This window comes from Bidens hawaiensis, unplaced genomic scaffold, assembly GCF_021521415.1.
Source record: "Bidens hawaiensis isolate Kalapana, Puna unplaced genomic scaffold, B.hawaiensis_p1.1 tig00004497_1, whole genome shotgun sequence".
Classification (NCBI taxonomy): Eukaryota; Viridiplantae; Streptophyta; class Magnoliopsida; order Asterales; family Asteraceae; genus Bidens; species Bidens hawaiensis.
The window spans coordinates 1,389,343-1,408,171 of NW_027491272.1; the positions used below are offsets into that span (position 1 = coordinate 1,389,343).

At 33.6% G+C, this 18,829-nt stretch overlaps 1 protein-coding gene across 1 annotated transcript; it reads left to right on the forward strand.

Moving 5' to 3' along the window:
• Positions 1 to 7,023: 7,023 nt before the first annotated feature.
• LOC143626773 (acyl-CoA-binding domain-containing protein 4-like) lies at positions 7,024 to 17,721 on the forward strand. The gene is made up of 18 exons (XM_077096750.1): positions 7,024 to 7,167; positions 11,175 to 11,245; positions 11,529 to 11,592; positions 11,690 to 11,761; positions 12,360 to 12,545; positions 12,627 to 12,704; positions 13,548 to 13,643; positions 13,773 to 13,842; positions 13,959 to 14,020; positions 14,464 to 14,603; positions 14,672 to 14,798; positions 14,946 to 15,060; positions 15,650 to 15,738; positions 15,820 to 15,903; positions 15,981 to 16,163; positions 16,234 to 16,389; positions 16,702 to 16,761; positions 17,336 to 17,721. Exons 1-18 carry the CDS (start codon positions 7,030 to 7,032, stop codon positions 17,510 to 17,512), a joined length of 1,968 nt encoding a protein of 655 aa, XP_076952865.1. The 5' UTR covers positions 7,024 to 7,029; the 3' UTR covers positions 17,513 to 17,721.
• The last annotated feature ends 1,108 nt before the right edge of the window (positions 17,722 to 18,829 follow it).

An 18,829-nucleotide genomic window follows, 5' to 3' on the forward strand; every position in this document is an offset into this window, starting at 1 on the left:
ATTAACACTATGACATGATGGCAGAGGGGGGTGGCGTTGTTGGTGGTGGGGTGACCTGTGGATGGTGGTCGCAATGATTTCAATTTCTTTATGATTATTTTCTTACTGTTACGTTTTCAGTTACTAATTTCAAATTCAACTTCTTTATTCCAATTACATATCTAATTTCTTCAAAATCCAACTTCTTTGACACTCGAATTTGTCACATCAAAAGAGTTTCAGCGAACCAAACACACCCTTAAAAGACTAAAAATTCCGTCTCATTTTTTTAAAGGATAAAAGGTCTTTATCAACAAGAAGTTCGAAAGCTCAATAAGCATGCTTCTTCCCCGAAAATAATTTAACACGGGAGTTTGGTCACAAGGAGAAATCATTTCTCTTATGTGACGAAGCTAACGCTTTTAACGCTTCACTCCTTGTGCAGGTCATATGTTGTTTCCAGTTGAGTCATCTGCCTTAACTCACTAGAGGCCCCGAAAACAAAGAGAAGATGTGTACAGACGATATATGTAGCAACAAGAAGGAAAATAATTGCATAGAGGAACTCCCGAACATTTTTCGGATGTGTTGATATCAATGGTGACTCATTATTTCGATGAATCATTTCTTCGGACAGAAGAAGATTATGGAAACACTACTTGAAGTCTGTTAGTGCATGATTTGTTGTCCATAGTTAATCGAATAAGCTAGGGGTAGTTTAGTCTTTATGCTACAATGTAATATGGCGCATTCGCTATGGATTGTATAGTGAATAGAGTCCATTCGTTAGACTAAGCAGCTCATTCATTAGCCTAGGAGCACATATGCTAAGAACGTAGCGTATGTGACTCATTTGTAATACCCCGGCTTAAGCGGAAACGCCTGAGTGTAACGTACAGATTGCTCAAAACACATGTGACACTATTAAGTGACAATATTATCATTAATTAATTTCAATATCAAATGCACAAGTTTGAAACAAAGAAATTATAACAATGGAAATGATGGAAGGTAGTTTGTATTTATTAACAATGGAAATGAGTCTATTAGTATAATTGGATACATATTTTGTGTCTTGTTTTTATATAGATAATACCCAATTGACAAACGAATCAAAAAATTTAATTTATTAAGTATTAAATATTTAAGATTGTTTGAATTTTTTAATAACGGAAATATGTTTGTTTCTCTAATTCCATACAATGTTTGCGCCTTAAATTTTGATACACAAAAATATGACTGACTAACGACTTCATTAGTCGGAAGTAATTATTTTGTTGAATATCATTGGAACACTCCGCCCGCGCTAAGGCTGACGTGTCACTTTTATAGTTGGTTAGAATTAAACGATACATTATCATTAATGATAAAACATTATAATTTTACAATAAATACAAAAATGAGTGCAAGACGTCATTTATTTCTCTAAAACTCTTGATCTTTAATATTTTCCCAAGCCTTCGATCGATTCTTCGTGGATAATCTTGAATACCTAACGTGCAAGAAAACAATACAAAATCACGTCTGAGCGAAACGCTCAGTGAGCGGATAACGAAATCATAGACATTATAAATTATAAACTTTCAACTTATAATACATTTTATCAATTTTCACTTATAGCATATCAATTCGTAACTTTGATCAACCTCATAAACAATAATTCCATATCAAATTTCCCAACCAATGAATAAAAATATAAAATCCATAACGATGTCATAAGATTTCTTGAAGACATGGTTAAGATGATATTTTCTCTCAGAGGATTGATACAAACGTCTCCAATAATTCAATATTCTTATGACCAATCCGTAAACATTCAGTAGTAAGACGATGTATTTTTCCCGTTATCCATCTATACGCCTCAACCCACTCACGTTTCTCATGAGAAAAATAACGAAATTGATAAACGCAAAACGTGTCAAAAGATATTATGAAATCCAATATCAAAACAGCTATTCGTAGGTGAGCCCAAAAACGTATCATAACAATTCGATTAAAATCAAAATCAACTTCGTAGTCGGTGGTTCATATCAAACGATTTGTAATCAATGGTTTTCATAAATCAATAAATAATTCATGCTATAAATTTAGCATATAAATTACAAATACGATAAAAACAGCATAGTAGGCTAAAGTAAATCAAAAGGTTTCAAAAACACATGATGGAATCCAATATTAAAACAATTCTTCGTATTAGGGTCCAAAAACCTATCATAACAATTCAAAAGAAATCAAAATCAAATTTGAAATTGGTAGTTCGTGTCAATAAATAATCGATTCATAATCAATAATTCATATCAGTCAATAAGCAATCCATATAAATTAATGATACGATAAGAAAAATAACATTAATAGCTAACCATACCTTAATTGTTATACCACACTTGAGTATAACTCTAATAATAAGAACTTGATTGAAAAGTTGAACAAGAGTAGTTTTGCTCATGGAGAGGATAAAGTGGAAAGAAGATGATGGTGTTGTTTATAGAGCCGAGTACCCCATGAAATAGAAATGTAATTAGTATTGACTTCTTCCATTTTAAATTTTAAAGTTATTTAAAATCTTTGATGATTTTCCTAAATCGTGACATTTATTATAATTTTAATAATACAAAAGTTATCAAAATTTTCAATAACTAAAATAAAGCATAACATCCATTAAATATTTAAAAGATTTGACCACCATTAAAATTATTGGAGCGTTATAACCATAATAATAATTATTATTATTAACATTAATATATGAATTGAATTGTTTACTTTTAATTAATATTATTTATTTTTGAATTATTTAATTACCAAGAAAACTTGAGAAGCCTTTGTATCTATGGAAACTATAGTTATGGACCAATAGGTAAATGACATGTGTTCAAAAAGTATATTGCTTTAATAGTATAGGTAGATAGATAGATATATTTTGAATAAAATTTACAAATTTAGTCCTTCTAGTTTCCAATTTATATTAAACAGATTTTAAACTACATTACAATTTAGACCTTGAACTTTCAAATGCATATAAAGTAATAATAAGTTACAATCTTGGATATTTTTTGTATTAACCCGAAAGTTTGCAAATCATTTAAACTTAATAAAACGAAAAACTTCGAAGTTTCATTAATTAATCAAAGCGAATAGAAAAATGAACGAATGATAAACGTAAATCATCTTGAATATTACATTAGCGATTATCAATGAACAAGAACACATAAAACCGACAAAGCAGGTTGGTTTAACGAATACAAATGCAAATGCAAATTCAAATTCAAATAAATATTAACGAATGTCACATGAAACGAAACTTGATAAAATTATAATATGTATATATATATATATGTAAACAAAACCGAAAATTTAAAATGGGTCGGTTTTCAGGTTTAAAAAGTAACGAATGTTAAGTTAGGATCTCATACGCTAAGGGTGTAGCATATGAGGCTCATTCGTTACTAGAGAGAGCCCATTCGCTAAGGAGTTTAACGAATGGGAAGCTATTCGTTAACGGGAACACCTCATTCGTTAATATGGCTTAGTGAATGAGTCTTGTGCCTATAAATAGGCAGTTCGTGTTCATTGGGCTTAAGAGTTTTAGCCTTATTCTTCAACGAGTATCGTTACCATGCCGAATTCTCTCTAGAATGATAGGCCGCCTCGAGGTGCACATTGTTCAAGACCTTGCTGAATTTGTCAAGAAAAAGAGGAGATAAAAATTTCAAGGAATTTATTTGATTGGTATCTTCCTATGTTCGCAAGGGTTTCTTGAAAAATTGCTGCAATTCGGGTGGTAATACACGGTTTTGAAACTACGATTGACTGAGTTCAAGACTACAATTGGTCTTTGATTGTTGATTGATTTTTCGAGATTGAAACCGGATTATGTAGGATATGAGTGTTTGTCCATAACTTTTTTCTGAAGGACTTTGATCCTGACAATGTTGGCTACGAGTATTCGGCGGATTACTTTTGTTGAAGGGGACAATTTTTTAATGGGTTGATCTTGTTGAAGAACGCAATACAAGTCTTGTTATTGAATTAAAGAATTAGATCGTTCAGGATTGATTAATGAAGATTGGATCGATCTCTGTATCATATGCCAAAACAGTAGTGCATCCAAGCGAATGGGATGTAAAAGATCTAGAGGAATAAACGAGAACGAGAAGCCATTCGTTAACGAGAACACCTCATTCATTAATATGGCTTAGCGAATGAGGCTTGGGCCTATAAATAGGCAGTTCTTGTTCATTGGGCTTAAGTGTTTTGGCCTTATTCTTCAACGAGTACCGTTACCATCCCGAATTTTCTCTAGAATGATAGGCCACCTCGAGGTGCATATCGAGGTGGGTCGAGCTTAACCGTATATGTTTATGTATGTATGTATGAGATCTTGTAATCATTCGATATCGTTCTACGTAATTTATAGTCTCATGTGCGTGCCATGTTATGCGATTGGATCATGCTAGAGGAACAAACTGTTTTCTCAAAGTCTCACTTATCATATTCCATTGTGATGTGGGTAGAATTCTTGTTTCAACAATATCTGTTACAAGGGCTTAATGATTAAGTCACATGTATATAAACTCCAGAACAAACATGAGCCAATCCAAAGATCACTTTGTCAATAACTCAAAATATAATGGCTATGATGAAGACTAAAACAAGTGCAGAAGTACATACCTCTTCATATGGAGTATGGTTTAAATGCAGAGGTTGTACCACCCAGTGAGCCATTTAAGAATTAGTTGGAACATTAACCACGTAATAAGTAGCAGCGTGAGGCGTCCATCTGTGTCAAAATTCATCAAAACTAGGTTATATAGGAGGTTGATATGTAAAACAACAAAAGACATACAAAATGCTGCAGATGTGATTAGTTTTTGCCACCTACCATTTTGATTCTCACAATCACTTCCAATAAAATCATAATGAAGATATGATTATAAACATTAACCATATTTTGTCAATATCTCCAAATAAATTCCACCATAAATCTTATAAAAATGGTAGTACTACAAACTTACCTAACATGCTAAACTATCACTTTTCATGGATAATCATCCATAATAAATAAATCTCCAATTGACTGTTATAAAACTATACAATATCATCTTCATTTCAAAACCGATTCCATAAATCCAACTGTTTTTTGGAAAAAGAAGGTACGTTTTTACGCACCAAAGATATAATAAACCTAGCTTTATTAACCTTGCCAGTAATCTGCAGCCCTCGAAGCAGTTGATGAATACTATCGATACTTGGAAACCAATTCTTTTACATGCTATTTTTGGAAACCAATTCTTTCTAATGCTATTTTTGCACATCATATACGCCATATCATATTCACCTTCTTTATACATAACTAATGCATCATCGTTTGATAAATCCTAGCATTCGGCTTTTAACCCTCATCATGTACAGACGAATATACCCTTTATGCCATATCAATATAAGCCGCTCGACATAATGAGTTAATTTTAAATTTATTTGCCTCCATTAAAATTAAACAACTCATTATTGAGCGTTACCAATTTGACTTATAATACATAATAATTTATTAACTAAAATGATCTCTCAAGATTTGGCATTATTGTTTGGAGCACGTTGATATATATAGTTCATAGTTTACGAATTTGTAATTGAATGCATAAACGTTGTCTTTAAAGTTATGTAAGTTTTGGTAAGATACATGAATGTGTTTAGGCATAAACATTGTTGGAGAGGATCCACAGCAAAGAGTTTGTAGACGATACAACTCAAACAAAAAAGAGTGAAGCTAAGTGTATGAAAGAAAGTATTTGAAGGGTGAAAAGATAACATGTAAGTACGAGTATATCAAGTAGTCATTTTATAACCTGTTTAGGGTTTTATTAGGTCGACAGATATACACCCTTCACACCAGTTCGTGGAAGCCTTGTCAGAGTGTGAGACCCTTCAAACACTGCCCCGTCATCTTTTCCAAATTCTCTTTTTTTCCCCTTTTCTATTTTGTTTTTTTATTTTTGGCGGGAATAAGGAAGAAGTGGGCAAGTGGTGGTTGGATTTGATTTTGGGGCCAGCGGTGGTGGGTTTTTCCGACGAGTTTTCCGGTGGTTAAGCAAGCTAAAAGGGTAGGTTGGAAAAGACAGGGGTGGGTTCAAAAAATACTTGTCTATTGAAAGACTTTAATTATATCGTGTATAATTTTAGTTTTTCGCTTGTATTTTTCAATTAGATATAATTTATAAATAAAAATTACTAACTAAAAAGTAAATATTTTTAATTCGATTTATTTATTTAGATATAGAAAATGGAGAATGATGGAGAATAAGGAAATAGTATATACCCTTTGGTTGAAGGGTGTTAAAGGGTGATGATGAATGATAGGTGAAAAGTTAACGTACCCCGAGCGAGGAAAATGGTGTTAAGAAGCATCTTCCTCTTAACCTTACAGCGAAAGCTCCATTGAGGAGAGAAGAGGGGGGTTGTTCCATTAAGAGTAATTACTTTATATACCATTTTATATACCTAAATGGGTAAAAACATCATTTTATAGAATTATGACAAACAATTTTAACAAACTTTAGTGTTAAAAACTTAGAAACAAAACATTATACCTGATTGTTGACATCATAAAGTACAAGCATATCATAAGAGAGGTTGGCAAAATTATCCTTTTAACAATAAATTAGTCTTGTTTATTTACTAAAAACAAGATTTTCAAAGTCATGCGTAATTGACATCATAACCTTTAATGCATTCCATCATAATAATGTTTATTAAAATTAAAAAAAATCATTAAATTAATAAACAAAATTCATGTATTTTGTTAAAATATTTATAAAAGAAAAAACAGTATTGCAAATGTTTTACTATTTAGAAAATAAAATCGAGTGAAATAAAAAAAAAGGTAATATTTACCACCATTCTTCACCCTCAAATCAAATGTCTTAAATTAATTAAAGAAAAAAGAAAAGAAAAGAAAAGCTCTTAAATCACCAGTGCTGGTTGTGTTGTTGATCTGATCTGATCTGATCTGATCTGATCCGATCTCATCTCATCTGATCTGATTTGAATTGAGAAATGTCGAGGACAAGCTTCGGGCTGGCATATCCGGATCGGTTCTACGCGGCTGCTACTTACGCCGGATTCGGCGATTCATCTGTCACTTCCAAATTCTCCAACGACGTCGCTTTGTTGCTTTACGCACTCCATCAACAGGTCTCAATTGCTGCTTCTTTCTCATTTTTATTATTCTATTGCAGACTTTCATTTTCGTTAGGTTAGGGTTTTCTTATAGATCTACTCTGATTGCATTTGTTACAACTTATCTTATAGATTTCTCATCGGAAACAGCTAGGGTTTGTGTTTTTTTAGATCAAGAAAAGAAAAAAAAACACTTCTTCTTTAGCTTTTAGATTTAGATTAGCTGACCGACGACGTAACATTATTCTCATGTTAGGATAGTTTTCATACTAATTTAGCCATTGAAAGATGAAGCTTTGACAGGCACATTGTTCAGTTTTAACGTAAATTAATAGTCATATCACCGCTTTGCTTGCCACCACTCCATCAGTAGTGTGAGAATCAACATATGCTTGTGAAAGCATAAGTTTGTTACTCTCTTTTTGCACCTAGGAATGGCAGTGATAGCAGACCGACAAACACTGATTTTGCCGTTTCCTTGGTTGTTCAACTAGAATTTTGCATGGGCAATATGGGTGTTAGCCGAGGCTCATGCACGTGCAGTCTAGGAGAAAAAGCCAAAGAAACCATGAGGTCACTACTACCATGTTCTACTTCTATGTGGAATTTCATACCTTTTTTCAGTTTTTAGAAGTTTCGCTTGTTTACATGTTTTTTTATTCTTATTTATGCACCTGTTTTTTTTTATTAAGGCGGTAGGTCACAAGTAGGAGTTAGATGCATGATCTAGATTATGGATTATGTTAGCAGGGTAATTCTTATTCTTTCCTAAAGAGTCTTGTAATTTCCTATTCAAGTATCATGAAATGAAGAAAAAAAGGTAGTGCATGATTTGATGAAAGAATATTGTTCATTTATCTCTTATGTGCCAGAGTTAGATTGATCCATCTTTACTAGCTCAATTTGGGCATATTGAGTGGTGTTCTTAGGCAGGAAGCAGGATTCTTTAGCTGGAGTAGTGACTCTGTATCTTTGGTTAGAGATCATAGCACTACCATTTCCGTAACGAGCCGGAGAATTATTCATTTCTATCCGTTACATCTGATTTTTAATCTTATAACCATTTAGCCTAATTAGATTTACAAGAGGCAGTAGTGGTTATTAGGTTACACTCCTAATATTTGTCAAAATATGTTAGTCTGCCTAACCATATCATGAGCAAACTTGTGTTCATTAGGATCTTGAAGCTTATTTTGTCCAACAAGACTTCTGCTCAATAAACTTCACTTGGAAACAATTTTGAAGTTGGATACTCACTCTTGAAGTCGTATAGGGATGCCAGATGCTACATTTATCCAAGCACCTTTGATGGTTTAGAGTGAATTCTTTAGTACCGTATTTTGTTTTGAGTGATTGGAGACTAATATTCCAATAGTGAATTCTCTAGTTTCTAGGTGTTGATACTTGTGCATCATCTGTCCACATTTCATGTCTTACTTAGCGGAGTAGATTGATGTTAGGGTGTTTATAGTTTAAAAGGAAAGAACACATTACAACTTTTTTCGTCTTCCATTCATATTAAAGTATCTTTCCTTAACCCTATATATATATATATATATATATATATATATGGTTAGTTTCATTTGAGAACTCAAAAAAAGTTAAGAACTTTTAGGAACTCTTTAAAACCAAATATTCTTTTAACTTTTTTTTATATATTAACATTATTTGAGACTTGTTTTATCATATTTATAAAAAAAAAAATTTAATTACATATATAAATCACAAGTTACACATGTGTAAAGTTTATGTGATAAAAATTTACATATATGTAAAAAATCCATAGATATGCGTAAAAAAAACTAATTTTCATAATTTTAATCGTAAATATAGATGTCAAAAGTGATAAAACTACACTTAAATAACATTAACATAAAAAAACTTTTATAAAAAACGTTAGTTATTAAGAGTTCCTTCAAGTTCTTAAATAATTTAAGAGTTCTCAAATGATACTAATCCTATATATATATATATATATACACACTAAATACAACTCTTGCTAACTAAGTTTACTTAACTTACAAGGCTCCTACTCTAATAAGGAAACCACCCTGCTCCTAATTTAATTATTACCCACCAAAATCATATCAAACCAAATCTTCCAGCTGATGTCTTTCTGATTTGTTTATCTCAAACACCAATATTCACCTTTCAACTTTCACAAGTGAACCAAAACAACCTTTCACATGTAAAATCAAGATTAAACTTCTAGCAAGCTTTGCTATGGTACACTCTTTTATCATAGTCACATAATTCGCTAGCAAGGCCACGTTTTTCGTATTGGATCGTTTTGTTCCCAATCGAAATCGCCAGCATTCCCAATTGCCATGAAATCGCGAATTGAGTTGACTGGTTCACCGTTCCTAATCAATTTTGCGATCCTATTCCAATTAACTGGTTTGGTGTTACCGATTTCAATTGAAATCGATCCAATCGATATAGCGTACATACTAGGTTCGATTTTGTTAGCGATCGCTTTCAATTTAATTGATCCAATCAGTTTAACATTGTCTTTGTTAGGGATATAATACACTTATCAATTTAGAAACGACTTACCTATTCAGCTTTGGTTTCCAAATGCAGCAATTAAAATCAATAGAATCAATTTATATTTTTGAGCGATTTATATTACACATACATCTCGATCTATTTACAGCAATGAAATCAGTTTATATTTTAGTGCGAATTTTATTTTACAGCATTTTTTATATAATTTACAACATTTATGCTTTCTTTTTCTGTTTTATTCTTAATTAGAATTTAGATTTTGGAATTTGGATTTTGAAATTGGTCATTTGAATTTGGAATTTGATATATTATGTTTTGAATTGGGAACATCGAACCGAACTCTATGGTACACCGTACCCCGAAATGAACCTACCCCTCTATGTACCGAATAAGCCCCCACTAGCGAATCGCGTTCCCGTTCCTTGTTCCCGTACCGGACGAACTGCGATCCATGTGACTATGCTCTTTTTAGTGTGTTGGGCCTGCTCAAGCTTGACTGTGGTTGGATCTTGAAACAGTTGATTAATTAATTGATCTCTACCTTCAAATGAGCGCGGCAATGTTTCGCCTTGACTTGATTGCATCCCTTTTTACTCCCGTTAGCACCATTTCTGTGAACTCTAACCAAATTGCACAATCTTCATTTCAAATTGAGAATTTTCCTTCACATTATTTTGAGTACTGTTAGTTGTAGATTTATGATCCATTGCGTCATTTAGTGACATTGTGTTGCCATGTGGTGAGTAACGCTGTCAGCTTGAATGGCTAGTTAGAAAAAGCGTTTTGTCTCAAAGCCAATAGTGATGACTGATGATGAAACTTAATGTGAAGATGATAGCCATATCTATGAGAAAAATAGCAAACTGTTACATACATATAGACAATATAGCTGCTATTATGAAATAATTAAGATACAAAATGAACTTATATACTCATGGATTTCATACACAAATCCATTACTGGTTTGAACAAATGACCTCGAGGTGTCTTGAGTCTTGAGTCTTGGTGTGGCTGAGGAGCCTAGGGGCGTGTCTTGTGCGCCTGACTACATAGATACGTATAAACAAAGGCTAAAGTGTATTATATTATAATCTTATGGGCCGGTATCTCAATACTAGAGCTCAATAGCTAAATCGAGTAGTTTTCAATTTTCGCAGAGTCAAACACGAGTAGCTTGTGAGTTGGCTAAGAAGCATCCACACGTGCATTCCCAATGTGTGAGCGTGTGACCTACTTGTGTTAGTGGAGGCCGCTTCCTTAAATATTGATATACTTGAAATGCTACTACTATTGTATCTATGAATGTGTGTATATGTGTATCTGATTTGTGTGCACTTACGTGTGTAGATATGTATATTATATATACATGTATGAATATTTGTATGCATATGCACATTTAACATAGCATTTGAGACATGCTGCTGATTAATTAAACTTACAGTTCCCAGTGTTTTATTAATCAAGCTTTGTTTGTAGAATACTAGTTTGATAAAGTGAATTTTGTTTTATATCAGGCAACTGTTGGACCCTGCAACTTGCCAAAACCAAGAGGTTGGAGTCCAGTGGAACAAAGCAAATGGACAAGGTTTGTTTATTGAAGCACATGTAGTCTAATTTTGATGCATGAACCAATATATAAATTAAGGCTTGTGTCACTTGCTGCTTGTATTTTAATCGCATACAGATCCAAGACTGATTAGATGCACATTTTATATTTGTTGATGGCATTTGTATAATTATTACATAATTTTGAAGATAGGATTAGTAACTTTTGCATTCAATCTGATTAGTCAATTATTCAAGAATCCTTAGCACTTTTTTAATTTGTTATACAATCAACTTGAATAACAATTGTTCTTTTATTGCAGTTGGAATGGTCTTGGAAACATGGCTTCCAGTGAAGCAATGCGCCTCTTTGTAAAAATATTAGAGGTATATTTAACATGGTATTTAATTATTTATATTAATTAAACTGAAATATTATATGCCACAAAGCCATAATTATAGCATATGCTTACCTCTTGAGTAGGAAGAAGATCCAGGATGGTATTCAAGGGTATCCGACTTCATTCCCGAGCCTGTTGTAGATGTAGAGATGAATGTGAGTGGCCAAAATGTTTTACTTCTTTAAACCATCTTGATGGTAGTATAACATATGTTTTCGTTATGCACCTGGGTGTGCATGAAACCGAAATAACCGAATTCAACCCAAAACCGACGGTTTGCCTTTATGTTTTTTTTTTCAAAAACTGAGTTTTGGTTTCGGCTTTGCATGTGCCAGAAAAGCGAAGTGAACCGGATTTTTTTAATTGAACCAATCCTGTAAAAAACAAAAAAAAACGCCTTTTACTATTTAATTTATAGATTATTTAATTTTTATTTTTGAATCGTACGTAATTTATAATAGATTAATAAACGGTGTAGCCTAAAAATATAACCCAAATATCTAATAATCAGATAATCATTAGTTTAATAAAAAGTTAGGCCCAATGTAATTATTTTGGGCCTATTTTTTGGCTTAAAGTTTTTCCCAAATGGCAAAATCGAAACTAAACCAAATCTATTGTTGTATATGGAAAAGCCGAACGGTTTCCAAAAATCCAAAATTTGAGTTTTTCTTTATGGTCTGGTTTGAGCCCATAACCGACCAATACATGGTAAACTATAATCTAAATTGGAATATTATGCATCTGGTGTAGCATAATTCAAAGTCGGAATCACCCACTAACAATGAAACCACTTTACCCGAAATGAAAACTATTCCAACTGAGAACGGGAATTCTGTGGATAAAGATGTAATGGTTGAAGTAGTCGGTCCTGTTGGTGTGTATGATCAATGGGTTGCACCCTCGGTATCTGGTCCACGCCCAAAGCCCCGATATGAGGTATTACTATTAAAGTTTATTGATTCTTTCTTCTTATTTTACCCTTTTCTGATTATTATTATTATTGTGTTAAACTAATAGCATGCAGCAGCAGTTGTTGACGATAAAATGTATATATTTGGTGGAAATCATAATGGCCGTTACCTAAATGATCTTCAGGTATGCTCCATTTATATAATCTGCAACTACTATTTTTCAATCAATCAATCACACCCAGTAAAATCCCCACTACTAGCAAGGCTATTGGCATGGTATGGGGAGGGTGGGGCGTAGGCAGACCATACCCCTGTCCTGCTATATAATGTTAGTTATATAATAATAATAATAATAATAATAATAATAATAATAATGATGATAATAATAATGATAATGATAATGATAATGATAATGATAATAATAATAATAATAATAATATAGAAAAGAACATAATATCGCAAAATTTATTTGAAAACCTATAAATTGTCATCTTAACGCACCCTATCAAAACTTAAATGTCATAGGATTTTATTTGTCTTAATATGTTTCTTTCCTTTTAATTATCATCATCATATCATCATCATCGTACTCAGTATATCCCACCAATAGCAAAGCTATGGTAGGGTCTGAGGAGGGTAAGATGTAGGCAGCCTTACCTCTACCCCATAGGGATAGAGAGGCTGCTTCCGGTGAGACCCCCGGCTCGATAGTAGTTTTGCATCAAGCCTTGGACATAAGGCACATAGCACTCAATCATCGGGACACCGGCTGATCGGTGCATGTACCCTTATCTTTCAGCTATCAACGCCACTACATGATGCCTGATTAACCGTCCGTCACTTTTAACGTTATTTTCACGAGATTAGTAAAATAACGTCAAAATTAGTGCAATTTCACTTTTGCCCACCCGAGGGTTCACACATATATACATCATATGTGCGCACCGCAAGCAGGGCTATTCCTTTTAATTATCCATAGTATATTATTGTAGTAAATAACTAAAACAATAATATTGTTGAGTTGCAGACCCTTAATTTACGAAATTGGACATGGTCAAAGGTTGAAGTCAAAGCAAGTTCTGAGGATTCAGTGAGAGTAACTCCTTGTGCTGGACATACTTTGGTCAGTATTGAAATATGTAGTTTAAATAGAATTAAAACTTGTGGATTACTTTCATAACATCAATTCATCACATGTGATTACGACTATTTTGTTGACTAATATGACACGATATAACATGCTGATTTGTAGATACCTTGGGAAGGAAATAAGCTTATTTCAATTGCAGGACATTCAAAGGACGCTTCTGAAGAAGTTAATGGTTTGTTTTAACCTGCTGTGTTTTCTTTTACACTTAGCTGCACTGATTATTATATTGTACAAACTTATACACAAACAAATGTACATATGCATAATTATACCCTTAATTTTTAACAGTGAAGGCATTTGATCTGCAAACATGTACTTGGTCAAACATGAAGACCTATGGAAAACCTCCGGTATATATTCTTAATATCTAGCCATTATTGTTATTTTCTATATTTTCATTTGTTCTATAGTACCCTTGTCAAGAGAGTAGATTGTGAATTTGTGATACATGAATTTCATAAGTGTATAACCTAAAATTTTTGAATTTTTGTATTTTATTGACATAATCGCTATTAAAAAGTTAATATGCTGTGTAACGTGTATCATAGATCTCTAAATCTATCAACTTTTTTGTTAATACATTGTTACAATAAGCCATTAGGTCAAGTTTTTAATCTAGAGAAATAGAAACTTTAAAACCAACATAGAGATTATATATTTATGCATATTCAATATCAAAATCAATCAGTTAATTCGTTTTCCCACAAGCATTGGACACCTATAGAAAATGTCGGTCAAGACGGAAACAGACTTTTAGCATGTTTCTTTAATTTATTTCATCATTCTATTGCAGGTTTCACGTGGTGGTCAATCCGTTACGCTTGTGGGGACCACCTTAGTCATATTTGGCGGTCAAGACGGAAACAGAACTCTGTTAAACGATCTGCATGTTCTAGACCTAGAGACCATGACATGGGATGAAATTGAGACAATGTAACATCTTTATTCCATCATTTTTTTATAACAAGCGTACACATATATTTTAACTTCATAATATGCAGAGGCGTGCCACCTTCACCGCGGTCTGACCATGCTGCTGCAGTACACGCGGAGCGTTATCTTCTTATATTTGGTGGCGGCTCACATTCAAGTTGTTTCAATGATCTTCATGTCCTAGATTTGAAAACTGTGAGATAGCATTATTAAATATTTTTTTGATGTTACTGCCCATTGTGAATCTTGAAGTTGGTTTATATGGTTATGCTATTGCCCAGTGTGAATCTTGAAGTTCGTCTATATGGATATGCAATTATTATGTATGATTTGTTTTTTTAGATGGAATGGTCAAAGCCAAGTCAACAAGGAGATATACCGAGTCCTCGAGCGGGCCATGCTGGCGTGACCATTGGGGAGAGTTGGTTCATTGTTGGTGGTGGAGATAACAAGAGTGGTATGTAGGCTTATAAACGAAAACGGACGGAACATGTTCGTGTTCGCTTGTTTAACTTTAACAGAAGTACCGAACAAACGATTGAACATGAAAAGCTAATCGAATGACGTGTTCGTTCGTTAAAAAATGAAAGCGTTCGTGTTCGTTTATGTTTGTTCGTTAACGGTATAGACGAATGGTTCACGAATGTAAATGATTGAATGTAACTGAACATAGATGAACGGGGATAAAGCTAGTAAAAAGTAATGTGAAGAACAATGTGTTGGGCCTAAAAGTTATAAAAAGAAGACTAAGTTGTAATGGGCCAAAATTTTCTAAATAAATGTATTAACGAACGTAAACTAACTAACTTAAACAAACGTAAACTAATGAATGTAAATGATTGTAAACAAACGAACACAAACAATTTTAAATGAACGAACGTGATGTGTTCATGTTCGTTTTGTTTTACTAAATAAACCAAATTTTTTTGTTCACATCCGCTTGTTTATTAAATAACAAACTGTTCACTCTTATTTTACCCATTAACCAACCCACCCGTTTTCAACAGGTTAGATAGTTATCATTATTATTTTTTTGATAATTGCAGGAGTTTCGGAAACCGTTGTCTTTAACATGTCCACTTTATCATGGTCAGTTGTAACAACTGTTCAAGGACGTGTTCCTCTTGCCAGTGAGGTAACTGCTTGACGAGAATAATTGCTAGTTTATGGCTTATTTTTAAATGTGACAGATGACAATTTTGACCCTTTTGCGCAGGGGTTGAGTTTGGTGTTAAGCTCTTACAATGGTGAAGACATTTTAGTATCTTTTGGAGGGTACAATGGAAAATACAACAATGAGGTGACAAGTGATCCTTTCTCTTTCTCACTCATGCAAAGTTTTTTAGGGTTTCTTAATTTGGTGTTTTATATTATTAGGTCAATTTACTCAAACCTAGTTACAAGTCAACCTTGCAAGCAACTCGAGAAGGAGCTGCTGCCCTAGATAGTGTTTCGGGTGCCCAAAATGCTACAAATGGCACTAGAGATGTTGATTTAGAGTTTGAAGCAGGCCAAGAAGCAAAATTTAGGGAAATTAGTGTGGAAAATAATGAGCCACAGGTAACTCCAGTTTGTTTTACTGTAGAAATATAAATGATTGTAATGTGTATATATGTCTATAATTATGCAGAAAAATGAAGTTAATGAAGTGAGCGAGCGATCCTTAGCTGCCCTGAAGGCCGAAAAGGAAGAACTAGAGAAGGCTCTCAGTAACGAGAAGTTACAATCAGATGAGCTAAAACAAGAACTGATAGGAGCTGAAACCAAGAACTCAGACTTGTACAAGGTAGTATTTTCCAGTGCATAGGCTATGCACATAAAAACCATCAAACTAATTTGTTCATATCTTTTTTTTTTTAAATTCTGCACTGTTAACCTACATATGTGTAGGTAATAATATAATCTAAACATGTGTAGGTTATAATTTATATACATAAATGAGCAATCAAACGAATTTTCTTTTTTTGAATTTCATGAGAGAGGAGTGTGAAACAATAAACATTAAGTTTGAAAAAATGAATGGCTCATTTTGTTCTACATTCCCACGTATGTATGTATGTATGTATTTAAATTTAATTTCATGTTCACAATTGTGCAGGAACTTCAGTCTCTACGTGTTCAGCTTGCAGCAGAGCAATCAAGATGTTTTAAACTAGAGGTAACTACTTCTGTTGTATTGTACTACATCCACCGTCGGTGTTGCAATAGGGGTGTAAACGAGCCAAGCCCAACTCGTTTAACCTATGAGAGCTCGAGCTTCAGCTTGGCTCGATTTGAGATCGGCTCGCGAGTAGTTTACAAGCTCGAGCTTGGCTCGTTTATTATTCATTGTATAAAATTATAATTTATAACAAATTTTAATTAATTTTTGTATACATTTTAATCATAGCTTTTATATATAATTTAATATATATTATTTACTTATTTTTATCATAGTTTTATATATATATTATAATGAATATTATTATATATGTAGATAATAGGCTCGTATAGGCTCGCAAGCCAACTTGAGCTTGATAAGTGAAGCTCAGGCTTGGGTTTGGGCTGGTTTATTAAACAAGCTTATTTTCAGGCTCGCGATCATTTAAGCTCGGCTCGAATCACGAGTAGCTCGCGAGGGGCTTGGCTTGTTTACACCTGTAGAATTTGTGCTACGGGTCAAAGTGGGTAACTTTTTAGGTGGATCAGGGTTGACCTCCTAGCGTTATTATTATTGTGTTTTTAATTATAAGGTGGATGTTGCGGAGCTAAGACAAAAGCTACAAACAATGGACAGTTTACAGAAAGAACTGGAAATTCTTCAAAGACAAAAGGCCGCTTCTGAAGAAGCTTTTGCAAAACAAAAACAAAGTTCAGGAGGGGTGTGGGGATGGCTAGCGGGGACACCGCCTTCTCCAGCCGATGCGTGATAACATCAAGCAAATAGATACACAGTCATTTTCAGAATTAAGATCCCTTTGAGATTCGTTTTTCATCGTTTGATTTGGCGTTAGATATTTACAATTTTGTGTTTGTCACAAAGAGAAGATAGCTAAATGGTGCTTTTGTTTGGGACTATGAACTCAAAGGTTACATAATTGTTGAGGTTAAGATATATGGAACTAATGCATGATGTTGTAATGGCAAATAGATCAACATGTTAAAGAGTTTAAATTGTGTTTTACAGTATGGTAATTTTTTTATTGCCAATGCCATTTCTGTTCTGATTTCTAGTCCTTTTGAGGTGGTATTTATATTATTATCAATACTTTTTTAGTTTAGTTAACAAAAAACAAGAGTATCCAAGCGATTTTTGATGAAAAAACTACATAGAAGGCGCTACTTGATGTCTAGGTTTTCTGGTTGTTGTCATAGAACCGCTAGCTAACTTTATGGATTGATAATGACTCCGCCTTCGGATGTTGGCTAGTTGAACATATGGATAATAGGTGAGAATATATATATGCGAGAGGCCCTAGAGGGCATAGGAAAAAGATAATTATTTGTTCTCGTCAATGAAAGTTATCCTATAGATTAGAGGTGCACAAATCGGGTTCAACTGGAAAACCCGAACCGGTTCGAAACCGGTTTTTTCACACCGGATTGTAAAATGGCACCGGTTCCAATCAAGAACCGGTTCGGTTCCCGACCCGAACCGATGCCCAGCTATGCTAACTTTTAAGAACCGGGTAGGGTATGAACCGGAACCGGTTTTTACGTAAAAACCGGTTCCACCGGTTTTTTTTGAAATTTAAATATCATAGCCGTTAGGAACCGGTTCCAACGGCTATATAGCCGTTTTTTACCGTTGGAACCGGTTTTTTAACTATAAATAGGTTATTTTTTTACTCTAAATAGCAAGGTTTGTTTGTGTACTTGTTAAACCACTTCCAAAACTATAAAACACACTCCAAACCACAATTAACCTTAAACCGACAACAAATGGCAACTAATGATGACGTTATGGTGATCGAAACAACAAGATGCCCCGATGTTTGGGTTCATTATGATTTGTGTCTCATGACCGACTCACATGAGTTGGCACGTTGCAAATATTGCTCGAAGTTTCTTAAAGCAGGGTCCAACTCGACATTACGAAAACATACGAATAAGTATTGTCGAGAGAAAAGAAGTTTGGAAGCTAAAAAAGGAAGTGGGAGAGTCGTCCGGCTCTACAACCCAAAAATAAGTATTCCCGGATTTAAACGACGGACTTTGTTTTTTATGTTTTAGTTGTTATGTTTAGT